Raw genomic sequence first — 19548 nt, forward strand, 5'->3', positions numbered from 1 at the left:
AAACGATGTTTTTCAAAATACACAACAGAAGAGTGAAAGCAGACCTTTCACTAATTTTCCCAGTTTTAAATAATTTATTACTCATTACACTTAATTTCAATATCACAGCTGCGTACCTTAACTTTTTTGAAGGGCATTATTTTCTAATAATAAAAAAAGTTTCAAATTTATTATCACAAACGTGACTTACTTTGGAGATTCAAACACTCCAGAGAGAAAAAAAGTACTGCATTTATTATTTATTATTATTTTTTCCCAAATGAACAGAACAATTGACTGAACTGTCCATTGACAAAGGAAGATAAAGATTTGAATGTGGTTTTCACTGTAGCATTTGACAATACTTAAACTATGATCAAATACATTACATGCACTCTAAAATGGGATTACATCTACTTAGTTGATCATAAATAAGGCCTTGAGAAATTCAAGTGGAGGCATCAGAATGGCCTAATTGATGTAAAATTCAATACTTAATCTCAGGATACTCCTCAGGCTACTCTAATGATACAGATCCAGCCACTGAGAAATCAATGCTCCAGCTATTGGCCAACTGTACCACCTAATAATAAGGAATAATTTTTACAAGTAACCGCTGTGTTTAAACATTGCTCTCATGTTAATACACTTTATCATATTCACATTGACATATGCCATTTAGAATATTGTTCATTAATAGGACACAATGTATTTTGTACTAGGATAATCAATTCACTGACTGGTAAACATAATGTAATGTGTGATTGCTTAAACCTTGTTTTCATTGCTCACATACAAAGGCAACCAAACTGACATTTCATCTGAAGTCCTAATAGTGTGATCGAATTGTGGGCAACTAAAACAAAATGCATGAAAACTCCCAGACTGCAGTGATGTCCACTTAATTTGCTTTTAGGACACAGATGCCCATCTCAGAAAAAAAACATGTGTATTGCTTTAAAATCTTGTAGCACCAAAGTATCTTTCTAACAGCACCTTGCCCAATCTTACGCAGATATGAAAAATTAAGCATGATATAATTATGCCGAAGATACGGTTTTCTTAAGTAAAACAAAGTCCTTCCATCTTTTTTTCTGACACATCACAAGAAAACGATAATCCAGCTCTATTGTTTCATCTTTGGGATTAGGGTAGACACACTCTGAGGAGTCGTTTGTGCTGTGCTGCAAGGTAAACTCATTAGTGGCTTCATCTTACAGAGCACAAGGTCACAGCTTAAGTAAATGGTAAAACACTAACCTCCCTGGAAACCCTGAGACCCAAAGTGAATGTCAATTAAGATGCAGAACACGTGCAACAGCATCTCAAAACCGGATAATGTCAGGATGCCTGTTGTGCTGTGGCTGAATTAATAGAAAGCCTGGCACATGATAATGATTTGACAGTCGGGTCACATTCCATACCAGCAGAATGAGGCAGGAATCCTGTATCTGCAGTAGGGGAATACCTGAGAGAAAGGCTGTTCTGATTTCTTATCTGTTGTTCCCTTTTCTCCCAATGTCAAAGTAGACTGCTTGGAGGTCAGTGTTTTTAACATTTTCTCACTGGCTGGAGAGAAATACTGCATAGTTGTGTATGTAAATGCCCTGATACAGAAAATATATAGACCATTATTAAAGAGCATTAGCCTACTTTCCTATTTTTTTAATTACAAATTAACATAACTAAACATATACATCCTGACTAGAAAAATATGTCTTGACAGTGAGGATATACAGTACAGTATATTGTTCAAAGTGCTCACGGCAGCATGTTTTTTGAAATCACATCTCCAGTTTTCAGATTTTCAATGCTGCTCGTTTACTAAATGCTACTTATTTATGAACACAGGTAAGATTTCTTATAATCTGTCCACAGTAGCAAATAGAAACTACATTTTATATTTTATCTTATTTCTTATTGGTCAATGATTTTCTTTTTTTCTATTAGTACTTCATACTATAGCACTCTAGTGTCAGACATACAATCATCACAATCTACTAAAAATTCTGAATATAATTTTAGTGAAGGTGAAAGCAGAAACCAGCCTGTGCCTATACATACCACAGAACAGACTGCTGTATAACCGCAGACAGTGGGAACATTTCAAACATAACATCCCCAGGGAGCACAATACCACTCATTTCAAAACGAAATAAACTTTGTATTTCTTTTGTGTCAGAAAGTAATAGTAGAATGTTCTTTTTTGGAAGAATGGTTGATATTTCAGGAGGAATCGTCTAATCTTACGGACAACACAGTATGAGACAGCAAAATTGGTCTAAAGGCTGCGAAACACAGCACTGAAGAATGCCTGGTCTTATTAATTGGCTTTGCTGGAGTGCAAGTGTGTCACAGCAGCAGAAATAAACATAAATAATCTACTATTGACATGTTAGCTGGTTACGCCTACAGCTCGTGATACAAGTGCTCCAAATTCTGTGTTTATTTTATAACACTTAAAGGCAATTAGGACCTATTCCATCCTCACTACATAACAGTTTAGCAATACTTACTCATTGTCCTCTGGGTACAGTTTTTAGAATTATTATGGAAACATTGTCATTGATATGGCCACTGTTGAAATGAATGTTTTGAATGGACATCCCATTCAACAAAGAGTGAAAATAAATACATAAATTTATAGACCAGGGGTTGGCAACCTTTCAGAAGGGATTTGCCAAGAGTAAGCTCATGCACTTAATAATAATTGCTTACACGTATATACCGCAGAGTGATGAAGTCATTTCAGAGATGGGAATTATTAGGAGGCAATGATTGGTAAAAACCAATGGGAAATTTGGCCAGGATGCGGGGGTTACACCCCTACTCTTTTCAAGAAACACCCTGGGATTTTTAATGACCACAGATAGTCAGGACCTCGGTTTTACGTCTCATGCGAAGGACGGCGCCTTTGTACAGTATAGTGTCCCTGGGTGAGAGTCCCCTGCTGGCCCCACTAACACCTCTTCCAGCAGCAATCTTAGTTTTTCCCAGGAGGTCTCCATCCAGGTACTGACCAGGCTCACACCTGCTGAGCTTCAGAGGGTTGCCAGTTGTGAGAGGGTTACGGCTACTGACAAGTAAGTAAGCCTTTCTCATCCCAGCAATAGACACAGTGGCCACTGATCTGAGAAGTGCTATCTAAAGAGCTTTCTTGTTTATCAATGAAACCCATAAAAGTAAAACTAAATAATATGAAGGATAACCTTAATTTTCAGGTACTGACCAGGCTCACACCTGCTTAGCTGAGTTAGTATGCATATTTTACCATGTAATCCTTGCCATTAGTTTCCCTTACTGACACTTACTGTTACTGGCAAAACGGAAACCCTGCGTGTTCATGTGTGAAAATACCTGTTCATAGAGTTATGTTGATCCAGCTACAGTACAGAGAGCCATTTCCTTCAAACAGTCAAATTTCAACCAATTTTGCACTGTGCAGTCCAGGGTGGTTTTGACCTTCTTCTGACAAAAAGATCTTAATTGCATCAAGACGGTCCACAAAGCATGCCTAAACTTAAGGCTTAGCCAATGAACAAAATGTTTGTTTGACTTTACACTTACAGGAAGTGTGAAAACTGTTGCCAGTGGCTTTGATTGCAAGCCTTCCTGTGAAAACAATAGGCAAGCAAAGTTTAAAATAATGCAGTAAATAAACCAAGCAAATGTTGTTGTTTATTGCCTGCGCTGGATAATTATCACTGGATAGCATGTTGTAGACAATTACAGAATAGTCAAGTGTAGTTTTTATAATTTATTTTAACTTAATTCCTTATTGGCTTAAAAGACTTTGATTGCATGTGCTATAAAAAATCCCTCTGTGTGCCCATTGTGGTACACGTACTATACATTATTGAGCCCTGATACAGACACACAGATAGTTTGTGCAGAGAGCTGACCTTTGGTACACACAGGCTGAACACCACAAGTCCAACATTTCTCAGACAACCAGGTGTTATTGCCCACTGATCCACTTTCACCTCAATCTACAGAGATTTAGGGTATTTCAGTTCTGCCATTACATGTCCTTGTCATGAATCCCTGAGCATGTATGGGCTATTTTCAACTAATCTTGATGAAAGTGTATCGTATCCACTTTCTGTGATCTATCATACTGGTTCTGTAACAGATTCCTACAGTCCTAACGAACACGTTTTCTTACCTCCTACGCAGACTAACCGCCCCCTTATTGTGCCACAGACTAGCAGAAAATGGAGTAATAATAAGATCTCACAACTTGTGAGTGTGTTAAAATGAAACTCATGGTCTCTCTCTCCTCACTACAAACTCCCATAGCTCTCTGGCTGAATAAATTGTATCTCTTTATGAGGGAATCATTTTATTTTCAGTGCTACTCCTCTCTTTTTTCATTAGGTCTCTGGTGTCGTTAGTTTTCTACTGCAGAGTGAGACAGAGGGCACTAAATGACATGCAGTTCAATTATGCACATCATTTCTTGTTAATTGCTTGAATGATATGCAAGGGGAGGGTGCATGTTTAACTCACTCAAAATTACCATTCAAATTTTGTACCTCAGCTTTATAAATGACTTACGGAGCTGAAAAGCTCCCATAAAGGCATTTCATATGAATTTTTAAGCAATGAATGATGCTTACACCTGCAAAACAGCAAAACTGAAATCTGTTTAAACAGTAGTTTAAAACTAGTGTGTTGATTTTAATTCCTTCTATTTCTAAATTACTGTAGAACCCTTTCTGACAATTCGCCTAATAAAGGTTTCACTACCAAAGGTTGATCATACCCATCATAAGAAACCTTTTCCTATGTGTGATATTCACTTAATGTTTTAACTACTGTTAGAACAGCTCAGTCAACCCTGAACATAAAAATGAACTCAAAACACTGCTTGTTATACTTTTGTGTGGCGTAACCTGCTGAATAAATAATACAACCTTTTACTAGGTACAATGATTCAACTGTTTCTAAATGTTTGTATTATGTTACATGAATTTACATGCCTCATTGTCTTCATGACTCACAGAAGCACTGTGCATTGGTTATTTGCTGTATAAGCACTCTACGTTTATGATGAAAATGTGTTAGTACTGTAGGAAGAAAATGTTACTTAATAATAATTTGAATTTATTTCATCTGCGTTTCTGAAACGGTTTTTGATTTACTGTTGCAAAAAGGATTTTTTAAAACGACCTGTATAAGCATTTTGGAAAGTGGACACCAGCAAAGTACAGTAGATGCAGTGAGCATAAATGAGGTCAATGTGATCTGGTTTTGTGGACAGAGACTCAAAAATATGTTTCTAAAACTGAGTTGGAGACAAGATTTTGATAAATACATACAATTTACTGAGATATAAAATAATACTACTGACCAATCTGCTTTGGTAACAACACAACAAAGACTAAAACCCCTGTGCAGACATTATTTGAATACATTGTTTTACTACTTCATCTATTTAATAGCATTTCTATATTATAGCAATACCAGTACTAGTTATTACTGAATGTTTTCACTGCAATTGGACACTAGAGAATACTGGAACCTGCAGAAGCAGTTATATGGAGTGTCTTGTAACCAGAAATGTTGAAACTGAATTCTATAAAGGGTAAGATAACACACAGTAAAATTCAGTAAAAATAAACAAATATGTTGCTTGTATAAGTATTCAGACCTGTGAACTCAATGGTGCTTTGGCGAAAGCACCTTTGACAACAAATAGAGCTGCACTTTTATATGGGTAAGTTTCTATTAATTTTGCAAACCGACCTGGTGTAATTTTTGCCCACTCAACTTACCAGATTTGCTCAAACTCTCTCAGGTTGCTTGAGGATCTCTTTCCACAGATTCTCAATAGAGTTCAATTCAGGACTTTGAGTGGTCCACTCAAATACATTCATTTTCTTATTCTTACTACTGCTATTACTACTAATAGTTCCTTACTTGCTTTTCTGCACACCCCACTCAATGAACTTTACAGGTAATGCGTAGACCCACCTGAATGATGCAATGGAAGGCAAAGTGCACCAGTACGCTCCCCAAACATCAGCTATCAGTGGGGAGGACAGCAGAGTGACGAAGCCAATTAATAGTGGGGATTATTAGAAGGCCATGATTGGTGGGGTAACACCAATACTCTCTTCAAGAAACACCCTGAGATTTTAAATGACCACAGAGAGTCAAAACTCAGTTTTTATATCTCATCCAAAGGATCGTGCCTTTTTTTAAAGTATAGAGTCCCCATCACTATACTGGGGCATTCAGTTGGTTGCCAGTTGTGAGTCGGTGTAATGGCTGCTGGCAAGGTGGAAATTCATGCTCGATTTCTACTTTATGGCTCACATAAGTAAAGTTAAGAAAAATAATTGTTTGAGAAAATAAGTATAAATGAAAATATATTGATAAATGTGGGGTACCTACTTCTTTGGAGCCAACTGGGAAATTAGATGTTTCCTTGAGAAACAGGAAGAGACCAGATGAGTATGCCCTTATATCAGATAAAGTGCAAGTCCCTCAGGGTACCTAAGTGGGAGACAAGGTGAAAACCTGTTAAGAGAGACTTGTATAAAACATATTTATATACTTCACATCTGGTTTTGGAGATAGCACTTCAAATACATATCACAACAATAAGATTATGTAATTGCTATGTTATTAACATTATAAAACATTGCTATAAAGTACATAAAATGTAATCCCTAGATATACATAATCAGTAGCAAATCTGTTGTCTATTTTATACACTGTCTTCTCTTTCACAAATACTATACATATTTTCACAGAAAGCAGGTATTACAAAAATATGAAATATATGCATAAATAAAATGTCATTATGTTATTTTGTGATGCGGTGAAACCTTATGAAAACTCACATACAAGATGGAATTATTTGCAGAAACAACAAACTCCATCCCTTTGAAATATTTTTTATAACTATAATCTTTCAACACCAAATGATTTCAACTGTAATTATTATTGTTTAAGTGTAATAAACCTTTTCAGAAGGACAATTTTTAAAATAATTTTGTATTGTCTACCACAGAAGATAATTCTGAATATTAAGACCCACAGTCCATGATGTAAGCCAAAGATAGTAAGGACAGTTTTTTTTTCTCTTCTAAAATTAATCTTTTTTTGCAAACTAAATTTCCCATTAGAAAAGCATGTACATGAAGTTAGTTTGTAAATGCATGTACTTTTAACAAATGTAAAAAACTGTTTGGCACTGAATTGTGTCACAGAATGGAGTCATTCCATTTTCTCTACACAAGAGGTTGTGAACTTTATCAACTCAAGGTTTTCTTGGAACTAGAGTATGTTTCCAAGATTGATATTAGATAAATTCTCAAGATCCAAATACAACTACTGTACTTGATATGATCACTGAAAGCTTTTTGTTAAAATATTATTCCCCTCAGATATTTAACACATAACCTCCAGAATAAAAGCAGAACAAATGTTAAGTAGCACTCAACACTTAACACTTAGCAATGTTAGTAACACTGCTTGGTAACACTTCATTAGGACAAATATTTTTAGCAAGACATAAACTTAAATAGAGTTCCCTAACCACAGGCATTTTGTGTGAAATAACGCCCCCACTTTCTTTAAAAAGACAATCCTGAGATTGAGATGATTACCATTTTCATTGACATTTACTCAACTGCACTTCTATAATCTTTAGGTAGATATTCCTCTTCCCCTCCTGTCCATAAGGCTACCGGTTTAGCTAGGCCTAAAACAAAGGAACATTGTAGTATTGATACTAATCCCCAGGACTGCCATTTTAACTTTTCCATAGACCAGGTAATACTTTTTGCTGGTGTTTTAGAAATGGACGGGCTGATTTTTTATATTATTGTTTTCCTGATAGGGTTCCCATTACTAAAGTGTTACACATTTCGTGCTCTGCAGTAAGAAAAGGATGGAGTCTACTCGAGCGTGTTACTTTCTGCGTAGTGGTACCTCACTACCTCAGTGTCTATGGCCAGACACAAACATCACAAACAAAAAACAGGAGAACACATTTTTATAATATTAGCCTATTACTTGTACCATGTTCCAGTGGGGACCTGCATAACACACTTTGGAATTTGTACCATACTGCTACGATTTTCTCTGAAATTTACTCTAACCTGCTGGCAAATTCGATTATTACAAATCTTATTTTTGTTATAATTTTCAAATTCCTATAATATCAAAAGGTTGAGATTCCTCAAAATGTAGGCTTTCTACACAGACCATGGCATGCAGAAAGTGTTATTAAATAACTTCGGCACATTATATTTTAAATAATTACAGAACTGAAAAGTTTGAAACACATAGGGAAAAAAACAGCTGTCTTATGTTTCTGTTCCTGAAGGAAGCAAACACTTTCATACAGGATTTTCTTAAAGTATCATTTGGAAGACAAACAGGTGTTCTGTGCATTCCTCTAAAGACTTCACTTGTTCATTCCCATGGGGGAATTTCTTTGCACTGTCCTAATCTCTCTCTCACCACAAGACAAATAATGTCACACCCTAATGAGCTCTACAAAGGAAATCAATGCAAACAGCAGCCCTTTCTGTGAATTTCAATGGACTGCAGAAGATAGAAGTATTTTGCCACTCAGCTAGCTCTCGTCATTGGCTGACAAGGGGTTGGTTTGATTTGCAGTGTCCCTGTGGTCTAACAGTCAGAACTAGGTTAGTAATACACACTTGAAAGATAGAAGGAGTACATCAAAAGGGCAAGGCAGTTACATTATCTCTTCTACACAGCAGCTCCACAAACTAAAAAGAAATAGTCCGCTGCCACAACTATTTTTAAACAGTATATATTGTTTGGCCATTTTTCCCTTAGACACACTTTAGCATCATTATAACTGTTTTCAGTAATACAATTCACAGTAGTTTCATAAAAAGTAGAGCAACAAGATAATATAAGCAAATAATCACATAATTGTTAGTATTAGTCATAGTGAAGCTGCTCAATGAATAGAAGAGCCATGTTCAGGTTCTAAAGCTACAGACAGGAAAGATTCATTCACCTAGTGATCTGTATTCAGCTCCTAATGGTAAGGAATCCTATACTGTGGCATTCAAAGGAACGGGAAAGAAACTAAGGGACTATTAGTTCAGGTGAATCAGGAAAGTGTCACAAGGGGCCATGAAAGACCTACAATAGAAGAAATATGGGTAGCAGCGGGGGCTGTTGTTGTTAAATGGTAATCCCAAGTTACATTAGAACACAATCAATATAAGTCCTGGAAGGTGAGTGTGTTTGCAAGTTCTCTTAGTCTCAAATGACCAACACATAAAAAAGATACAATGTAATGGCCTTGATATTTACAGGTGTTCCCCGACAAGTACCAGCAATATATTTTAGAAGTTTTGTGTAAGGTGAAATTGAGTTAGTTGAACACAAATTCACCATGCAAAATAATGTAAACGAGTTTCAAAATTAACACACTGATACATTTCACTGCTTTCTTACGACTAGATTATGATTGATGACATAAGTGTTGAGGTGGCAGAGTGGCACGGTGTTTAGCATTGTTGTGTCACAGTGCTGCGGCCCTGGGTTCATTTCCTGGGGTGCGGTCTGCATGGAGTTTATATGTTCTCCTCGTGTTTGTGTGGGTTTCCTCCCAGTGCTGCACAGTCCAGAGACATACAGTTAGGTTATCTGGATTCTGGGACAATTGGCCTTGATGTGAGTGTACGCATGTTTGAATCTATGCTGTGATGGACAGCTGGCTGGGATAGGCTCCAGCTCCCCTGAGATCCTATATTAAAGAGGTTAGGAAATGCATGCATTCCTATAACCTAAATCTCTTTACCCTGGGTTCTGACGGTTTATGAGGTTAAATGAAAGCTCTCTGGTGTAAAAGTGTAAATTGTTAAAAAAAACAATTCATTTGGTTTATTTATTGCACTATTTTTAGTGGGGCTAGCCTGTTGTTTTCACAGGAGAGCTCACAATCAGTACCACTGACAACATTTTTCACACTTAAGTCTAAAGTCAAACACTAAGCCAAGGGAGCCTGATGACTTTTTTCCTCACTTATGAGAATAATGTGTGACTTAAGTGAAACATTTTGGACAAGATAGTAATTAGTACTAGTAAGAAAGCAAAGTTAGATGTTCACTCATTTCAGCCCTTTAGGAGAGATGAATATGGATTTCGTCAACATAAAGGCCATCCCAGCCAGCTGCTCTTTGTTGTGAGAGCTCCGTCTGTTACCTACAATGACAATTTCCAGACAAAACACAACAAACACTTCAAATGGAAAAGGCTGAGTTGATCAAACTGGCCATAGTAAGGTACAGAAAACAAAATAACATCTTTACTAATTTCAGTGTAAGTAAAAATCAAGCCACAGTAGCAAAGTTATAAAATTGCATGGGACAGTTATGGCATACTTTGTGCACTGTCTTGATGAAATCAAGATCTTTTTTGTCAGAAAAAGGTCAAAATCACTCTGCATTCATGAAAAATGGGTTGCAAAACTAATGTTTAGACATTACCAACACATTGAATGAATTCCATCTGCAGGGTGCAGTCAAACTGTTATGGGTCTTTTCAAAACATGGAGGGCATTTCTTGTAAAACTTTCTGTTTTGTTGGAACACCTCAACTATTCCACTATTTCAAACATCTTAAAGAACGTTCAAAACATTGTACAATCTCTGTTGCCGAGATTGGAGTGTGCATGTGAGAACTGAGATCAGAATTTACTGTAAAATTTAAACCAGACCGCTTTGATAGCAGCGACATAGATTTCAAATGGATGGGTTCTGAAGACTTTCAAATGCAGCTAATGGAATTACAGTGCTCAGACTTATGAAACTCAAAGTTCTGGGATCCGTAAAACACACCTGAAGCTACTGAAAGTCAAATTTGACTGCTTGAAAAAAGTGACATTTTCACTACTCTCAGCATCTGGATCAACATACCTTTGAGAACAGGTATTTCCACACACGAAGTCCCTTCTACATCCCTCCTGTAGCTGGTTAACAACTGAACACTCAGAGGCTTGCATGCTGCTTAAAGTGTCAAGCTATAAGCCTGATATTGGAGAACTCAGCTAGGGAAAGCAAGGATCAAACTAAATGGTAAGATGTGTATTTTAATTATGTTTAATTATGTAAGCAGGGCTATTATTGACATTAAAAAAGTATCAATGGCACTCAATTCCATAAAAAGTGCATGAGCTTACACTTGGCAAAGCTGCCGATCCCTGAACTAGAAGGTGGTAATGCAGCTAACTTGGCACAGAAATAAAATGGATGCTGTAAGAAATTAGATGGAACAGTTAATTACATTCTATAAATGATCATTAAAATGTACTCAGAAATTTATGAAATTAAGAAAATGTTCGTAGTTTTACTGTGTACTTTCTCTATGATCATACTCCAAATATTGCCCTATGCATTGAACAAAATGTCCTGCTTATGGTGCACCAAGGATAAACACAAGGCTCTCCTTGCACATTGGTGATCAATTTAAGATTTTATGACATGCAGGGTCATATGTTATATGTAAGCGAATAACAAAAGCTGAATATATAACAATACATTACCCTTCTCCCAGTGCATTTAGAAAATTTGCAAACGCACAAGGGTACAAGAATTTATTTCTGAGTCAAAACCGAACAATGTTAATTAGGGACAAAACATTTTATGCTAATTAATTAGTTTGATAGTCTTAATGTCTAATACTTTTTTATTTGATCTAGTAAAAATACAAATTTCAGTCATGTACAGGGCAGCACAAAAGGCAACAACCAATAATGTATATCATCTTTATTTGAAAAATAATTCAATGTGTTTAGCAGTACATGACAAACCACCTTACAAACCACAAAAGACAGGTTGGTTTTGGAACAACAAAACTGGTAGTGAAGGTGGTGCCCGTAAGGGAATTCCATATCACGATGAATCTAACAGCAAGGAGCTGAAACACATTATTGACCAATTATCAATAAGGATGAAAAGTTTTAAGCAGGATAAATAACAGAGAAAATATACAGTTTTAGTTTCCATTTACTAAGCATGGATTTTTTTAACAATTGAATGTCTCTCATGACACACATTATAATTAAACTATATATTTTCTTTTTTGGTAACGTTTGTCTTTTGGTAACTTTTGTGTAAAAATTGCCTGTTAACTTTGTCCTTTCATTTCCTGTAGCTTAGAGTATGACAGCTCTTCTCCGAGATGGATGAAGCAGGACTGTCCAGAAACCAGATGATAGCATGTAACCTCCTGCAACAGAAAGGCAGGCACATGACCTTTGGAAGCTGCCATAACTCACACAGAATAACACTTTGTCACTAATATAAGTAATGAACACAATATTGATCTTGTTTTAAGGTCAGAAAAGACATTATCTGCCACTGTATTTCTTAGTGTGATGTACTAACTGTATCTCAGTCAGAATATCAAGATCAAATGACAATTACTATGGGATTTCAACTGGTCATGTTGAGGACTTCAAATAAAATGTCACAACTAAAGTGATTTCTTTTCATCACTCTATTTACAATATCCAGTATAGAAATATACTGAAGCTGTAGCCTGAATCGGCAAGCAATAGACCCAAGGCAGGATACACCCTGGACAGGACATTATCGTTCACACATCCCTTCAAACAATCAAGGAAATCTATAGTATGTCATTTTGAAATGCGATTTGCGTTCTGTACATCATGTGGCAGCCTCAGACTCCCTATTTAAAACCCTCCCTTGATTCTATTTTCATTGAGACACAATACAAGTGAGTGTAAGAGGGTTAAATACCAATATGCTGTGTCTGCTCCCAGTCCTTCCGAGTCATGTCTGCATATCTGTAGCAGAAATCTGCCATTTACACTTGGCTTGGGTGCCCTGCAACACTATGCTCTAACCTTGAAGTAAAGAGCAGAATAATAAATGTTCAGCTCATGCACTATGGTCTGCTCAGCAAGAACAGAGAAGAGATCGAAGGCAGAAATGGCCATGCATATCCTGCAATAGAGCTTTTTATTTAGGATGGAGAAGAGAGGATGCATTTTTTTGGCTGCATTTGAGAACTACAAACTCATACATGCATAGTGTGTCAGAAAAGACACAGTGGTACATTGCACTCCGCATGAGAGAACACAATTTGATACACAATTTATGAGAGTTAAAGAAGAATCTGAAGTTCTCTGCAGTGTGATAGAGAATTATCTATTGTATCTGAAAATAATTATATACTTTAGCAACTCTGTGTGACTCACAGTGGTAAAGTAAACTATGTGACTGGATTACAGTAGTTGGAATGTTCACTACACCATATGAAGCTGAGCTGTGCATCCTTTATCAAACTTTAAGCACAAAGTGCACTTAACATACAATCATCATTTGCATGAATGTAATAATACAGATAGGGTACATCTGACTAAACTCTCCATCTGCAATTACTTCTCAATCTTTTCAACGATCTACAGTATCTACCGAGGTTTCCGTAAAACTTTCATTCGCTATGATTTTTTTTTGCCCTTCCTTTTGCCAATGCTTAGCAAATCTGGTGTAACGTTTATTTTTTTTTATCGACAAGTTTAGGTCACTTCATTCAGGTCTTTCACTTTAAAATCTGATCACTCCTCATCTTGACTAAGGAATGAAACAATAACATTTTCACTTGACTGAGTATATGCAAACATTGTAAAGCTTTATATACAGTAGCTGCAGTTGAATGTTTCCAGTATTTATCACATTTTTTTACAAATTACAGTGTTTCTTTCAGTATTGGGTTCAGAAAGTTTAAAAATGGTCTGGCCTTAATAAAGATGACAATACTGTAAGGCTCACACTGGAATGTGGTTTGAGACATTGGAGGGTTGAAGATTTATGGTTACTGCATACATAAGGGACTCCAGATAAGAGGTTTTCTTAGTTTGCTTTAAATAAAATGAAGCTGTGGAAGTTGAGGCAAAATAATGTATACATTCATTATACAGTAGGACTTTTTTTTAACCAATTCATTGGGGCAAATATGACAATGATTAACAGCTCAAACTTCTGTTCACTGAAGATCTTATTTCTCTTTGTACATATACTTGAGAATACAAATAAATTAGGGGGCTATATGTGGATGTGTTTGTTTTAAATAACTTTAATTACTATATTATAAAACTTCCCCCTTTTCTTTCGTTTCACCTCAAACAGGGCAAAAATACATTCATATGTAATAAAATATCCATCCATTTTCTAACTGCTTTGTCAAATTCAGGGTTGTGGGGGAGCTGGAGTCTATCTCTACAAGCAACAGGCACGAAAAGGGACACACCAATCCATCGCTGGACAGACAGATACACAGACACACACACCAGAGCCAATTTTCCCAGAAACCAATTAACCTACAAATATGTCGTTGGACTGTGGGAGTACACCAGAGCACCCAGAGGAAACCCCACACAAACATGGTGAGAACATATGAACTCCACACAGAGAGCACACCAGGTCCCAAACTAAACCCAGGCCCCAGCACTGCAAGGCTGCAATTCTAATTACTCCTCCAGTCAAAAAATATACTTAAAACAAACAAAAAAAAATAGAAATAAACTTGCTGTTTTTAAATAAAGTTGAGTTATTTGCCTACAGTGCAAATTTTCATTTGGTGAAGACTCTCCACCAGCAGAATGATGATTGATGATTCATGATTTTTTCTCTCTAAAAATGCTTTATTTTGATGACAAGTTTTTTTAAGTTTACCATCATTACCGACATCATCATAAGCAACATCAAAATCCATTCACTACTAGTGAATATTTAAGATGGTTAATGTATCATAAAGACAGTAGACTTTTGGCATTTTTAATATAACATGATGAGACCAGCCAAATATTTTGTCTCATGAGTGATGAGGAGAGGACATTTCTTCATTGCTTTACTTTCCAGTATAGGATAGATTTTGAGAAATTTCTCTTCTAAGCCCTGGACCAAATTCTTACAACATATTTCAGGGCTGTCCAAGCCTCTGGTCCTGGCGACCCATTGTGTCTGTAAAGCAGGAACATCTGAAGTGAAGTGTCAGTACAGTTGCTAAACTTGTCCTATTAAGCTAAGCAAGAACCAGGAATAGACACTCCTGACATTAAGCATAGCACATAATATTCAATAATAAATCACAAGCAATAATATTATAAGGATACAATTACCATCAAGTGTGTTCCAGTTCTACTACTATATACACTACTATTTAATCCCAGGCAGTCAGTGCCAGATCTCTGTAGGCACAGTGCCTAGGGCCTACAGAATTTTTAGGGCCTACGTAGGAGGGAAACACTAGTGACTAATGAAAAATGTGCTGAAACAACAAGCTTGTGATCGACTCTAGGTGCTCCAAATAATGATCATACGCTATCTAGCGGCTGTTCTAGAAACTAGAAGTATCGAAGTGATGATCACTCGGCTCACTCCATCAATCACGTGGTTGAGCATTAGAATAGTTGAAAGTGCGTTGTGTCAATAGACATAATTCAAGTGGCATTAGTCACGTTTTTGCACACTTCGGAGAGAAAGTGCCTAGGGCCTACGAACACCAAAATCCGTCCCTGCAGTCAGTGGGGCAAAAAAGGGTGGCGCAACATTGCTTCTAGGTGCTATCTGCATATAATTTGTATCTACTCAATGTGCTCTGTTTTCCTCCCACAGTCCAAAGACAAGATGGTAGATTAAATGACTTCTTGTAAATTTGGCCCTTTTATGAGCGTGTGCATGTGTATGTAGTGTAAAAAGCTCTGCAGCCCTGGAATGGATAAGCGGAATAGAAAATGGATCAATGGATAAACAAACTGTGGTAAGATGGCGGGAGCAGTTTGGGAATTGAGGCAGGAAACGCTATTGCCTGCAAGCTGGTAAATGAAGTAGGGGAAGGCATTTCTTGTAGCCGATGTGAAAGTTCAACTCTCGTCAGACCATCAGAATGAACTCAATACAGAACCTCTCTGCAGACCCGGGGAGTCAGCATTCTAAAATGAAGGTCCATGTGAAACTGGCTTTGTCTGTGTTAAATTAGGAGCACATCCTCTGGGCTTTGGCACCAGTTTGCAGGGATGCTCTTCTCACAGGTCAGATAGAAGAGTAGTACTGCAGCAGGCAGCTCGCCCAGCCCAAAGCTTGATTTGGGAATACAAGTACCTCCTTTTAGTTATTGAAATCTGTGATCAGGTGCGCTCTTTTTGAATTTTTTGTGATTAAGCATTTGTCCTCTGCAATAAGTATTTTAAAACAGTTAGTTTTAAAATGTAAGTATAATAATAAACTTTAGTTTATATAGCACCTTTAGAAGTATCTTCTCTAGACGAGTTAAGGGAAAAGCAAATAAATAAACAGTTTCAACAAATGAATAGTAACTAAGTTAGAAGTTACAATTAGCACAAAGAAACACAAGGGATTAGAAATGTAATAGAAGATGCAAGGAATGACATCCTTTTACGTAAAAGCCTAATTATGCAAAGGTGGTATAGATTTGTCGGAGTTTGGGTCTAACATAAATTAATTTGCACATCAGGCAGAGGGACAAGCAATTCATACAATACGTGGAAAGGACTGACGGCAACATAAACACCACTGCTTTATGATGTTTCAGCGTTTATTGGATAAATACTGATGGCATTTAAATAAAGGTATCCGTTAAAAACGGAAACCTGAAGCTCTGCAAATAATACAGCATCTACCTGCATCTGTTCACAAATCAGAATTCTGCAATTCAAAACCAGTTCCAGAGATACTAATATTTTATTTACACAAATAGTCTTTACAGCTATTAAATAATTCTCTATTTCTCATTATATATTTTGAAAAATATTAACTTTGGTGGTTTTTGATCTCGGAGTCTGAGCGCAGTTGCATCAACCCACAGCCACGTAAGTAACAGCTAATAATAATATAAAAATTGCTTACACTTATATAGCGCTTTTCTGGACACTCCACTCAAAGCGCTTTACAGGTAATGGGGACTCCCCTCCACCACCACCAATGTGCAGCATTCGCCTGTTAAGTATTTCAACCACTCCGATCATTTTAATAGTTCCTGTCCTGGCCGAAAAGACCGATGCGGGATACTCAACTGTGAGATTGCGGAGGGGTGGCTCTGTGGCTAAGGATCTGCTCCTTTGGCTGGAAAATTGCCAGTTCGCATTCTGTGGCCGGCAGAGGAATCCTACCCTGTTGGGCCCCTGAGCAAGGCCCTTAACCCCAACTGCTCCAGGGGTGCTGTACAATGGCTGACCCTGCCCTGCACTCTGACCCCAAGGTTCTCTCCCTGTCTGTGTCTCATGGAGAGCAAGCTGGGGTATGCGAAAAGACGAATTCCTAATGCCAGGAATTGTACTGGGCTAATAAAGCAACATTATTATTATTATTATTAATTTTAACATAAAACTGAGGAACATTATCCCCGGCTAAAGGAATGGCATTATTCTAAACTAGAAGACAGCGGCCACCTTACCCTCCTAGGGACTTTCTGATCCAAAAATATCCCTCGTGTAATTTCTTTTTTCAACAGGCTTCGCATTTTCAAGGCAAGCAACATAAAATGAGTGTAGTAGAAAATATTACGTCACTTTCTTCTCCAGTAGCCGTTACGGTATTATCAAGCGCATTGCTACGTTACAACACCTGCAGTCTCAATTTCAAAACCCACTTTATCACGAAAACTGTATTTCCTTTACACCAAGATCTTTATTCATAATTGACCTTGCATTTCTACACCGCATGTTCATTTTTCCCATTTCTATTAAATACATAAAAAGCTTTATTTTACTGTAAGTTATATGTATCACTACTCTGTAATTTATTTTAGTTTATGGATGTCCATATGCATATTAAATAATATGCACTACTGTATATGTACTTTTAATATTTGTATTTTTTAGCACGTACATCACGTTTCAAGATACATTGTGTAACAGGATGGGAAAAAAATCTCATCCGCCTGAAAATACATAAAGTTTGACTAGCCTCACAAATCGTAAACTAATTGTTTTAAAAATGTTTTAAAAGCCGGCAGAGCTTTAAGAAACGATGATTATATGAAACACAACAAACGTCTCTCTCAACACAAACTCACTCACACTCACCTTCTCCGCTCTCCAGTCCTGACACTTTATTATTGAGCAGTTCCTGATTTGCCTGTTTAATTTGAACTTTTTTATCAAACTAAAACAATGGAATTAAATATTAGATTAATATTATAACATAAATATTACACTAATTAAATATGTATTATTACATAAAGCAATTTGTGGGAAATCAGTCCACAATTATTAAGATTTCTATCGAGGCTCCTCGATAGTAAACTATCCTACGGGCCTTGCAGGAGTAGGTCGCAGTTTTTTTCCCAAGATGGCAGCCTCCAGCAGAAGTCAGGTGCTTTCTCTGTACAGGCTGTTGATGAAGGAGAGCAGTAAATTTCCTTCATACAACTACAGGTATTTGATCACTGCTTATTGCTAATTACTCGTGATCGCATGAATCACATAGCGGGCACTTCATTTAACGCTGTGCCATGTTATACAAGTGTTGTCATTGCAGTGTAACAGAGCTTTCAGGTTATAGATAGGATCTGAAAGTACGGTTGCATTTTTATAGCACATAGAAGTAATGATATTATTTAGCAGCAACATCTGTGTCCTCTTCTGGTCCCAGCGGAGAATAACCCGCACTTGTACCTTACTTGCGATGTTGATATGAAAACCTGCTTTATTAACTATGACCTTTTGGTTATGTGTTTTAGTTTTCGAAAACAATAACCCGATCCACAATTAGAGGGATAAATGTATCTTTTCTTTCCTGCAGTGATCTGATTTATAAAGTATTTATTCCTATAGAATTACGGAGCACAATGTGATCATTTGTATTTTCTTAATTACAATATTATCCCGAAATACTTGAATCGAAAAAAGTTAATTCCTTGTCCATTGTTGTGCACCTGTGATAGCATAAAGTAAAACCTATTACACTATTATAATTACAAAACCTATTTTAATTAATTGCAGTCTGTTGTCGCATTAAATGTTATCCAAAACTACACACAAAATGATCTGTTTTCAGCATTTGATAGTTTTTTGCTTAAGCCAAAGCCCTCTCTTCTCTGAGTTGTTACACAAGCTGTGAGATAAAGGTAAAAGGTTTTGATACATTGGCATAACAGTTTATATTAATAACACATAATTCGACACCTTTAATTATCTATGTAACGATTTTTTACTATGACAGGCCTTGGAGAGCGCAGGTATACAGTATAAAGTATAAAGGATTTTAAAGTACATGAAGAGTAAAAAAGTTTTTCTCCAGCTTCTCCAACCGCTAGATAGAAACCCTGTGACACGAACAGCACAGCGCAGTATATCGCGTCAGTACACACAATACAATGCGAAGACAAATTTCACTTGGCTCTACAGAAACTGCTATTACTAGTACTAAATTTCAGTAGTATATCTTACAGCACCGAACACTTAATTTATAACAAGTCTTACACAAACCCTGAACGTGATGTACAATCATGTTTTGCACAACCATAAATTATGTAGCAGAAATCATACGCTTTAAAGATCCTGCTGTTAAAAAGCCTTTG

The 19548-nt window shown here is 36.7% G+C and overlaps 2 protein-coding genes across 6 annotated transcripts in view; one reads left to right on the forward strand and one right to left on the reverse strand.

Moving 5' to 3' along the window:
* fars2 (phenylalanyl-tRNA synthetase 2, mitochondrial) overlaps positions 1-18138 on the reverse strand; it is a 187815-nt gene extending 169677 nt beyond the window's left edge. For 2 of the 4 annotated variants that reach the window (XM_069191040.1, XM_006634397.3), the window contains exons 1-2: positions 18053-18135; positions 6379-6480 (exon numbers count right to left, since the gene is read on the reverse strand). The gene's annotated coding sequence lies outside the window, so the exon portion shown is untranslated. Of the gene's footprint in view, positions 1-6378; positions 6481-18052 lie in introns of all 4 variants that reach the window. The other 2 variants (XM_015354589.2, XM_015354587.2) reach the window with 2 other exon arrangements.
* Positions 18139-18282: 144 nt separating this feature from the next.
* lyrm4 (LYR motif containing 4) overlaps positions 18283-19548 on the forward strand; it is an 80835-nt gene continuing 79569 nt past the window's right edge. Inside the window, exon 1 of one of the 2 annotated variants that reach the window (XM_069191041.1) lies at positions 18283-18403. In XM_069191041.1, coding sequence (XP_069047142.1) covers positions 18318-18403 — 86 coding nt within the window. In that variant the 5' untranslated portion in view covers positions 18283-18317. The remainder of the gene's footprint in view (positions 18404-19548) is intronic. The other variant, XM_006634396.3, reaches the window with a different exon arrangement.

This window comes from Lepisosteus oculatus, chromosome 6, assembly GCF_040954835.1.
Source record: "Lepisosteus oculatus isolate fLepOcu1 chromosome 6, fLepOcu1.hap2, whole genome shotgun sequence".
NCBI lineage: Eukaryota > Metazoa > Chordata > Actinopteri > Semionotiformes > Lepisosteidae > Lepisosteus > Lepisosteus oculatus.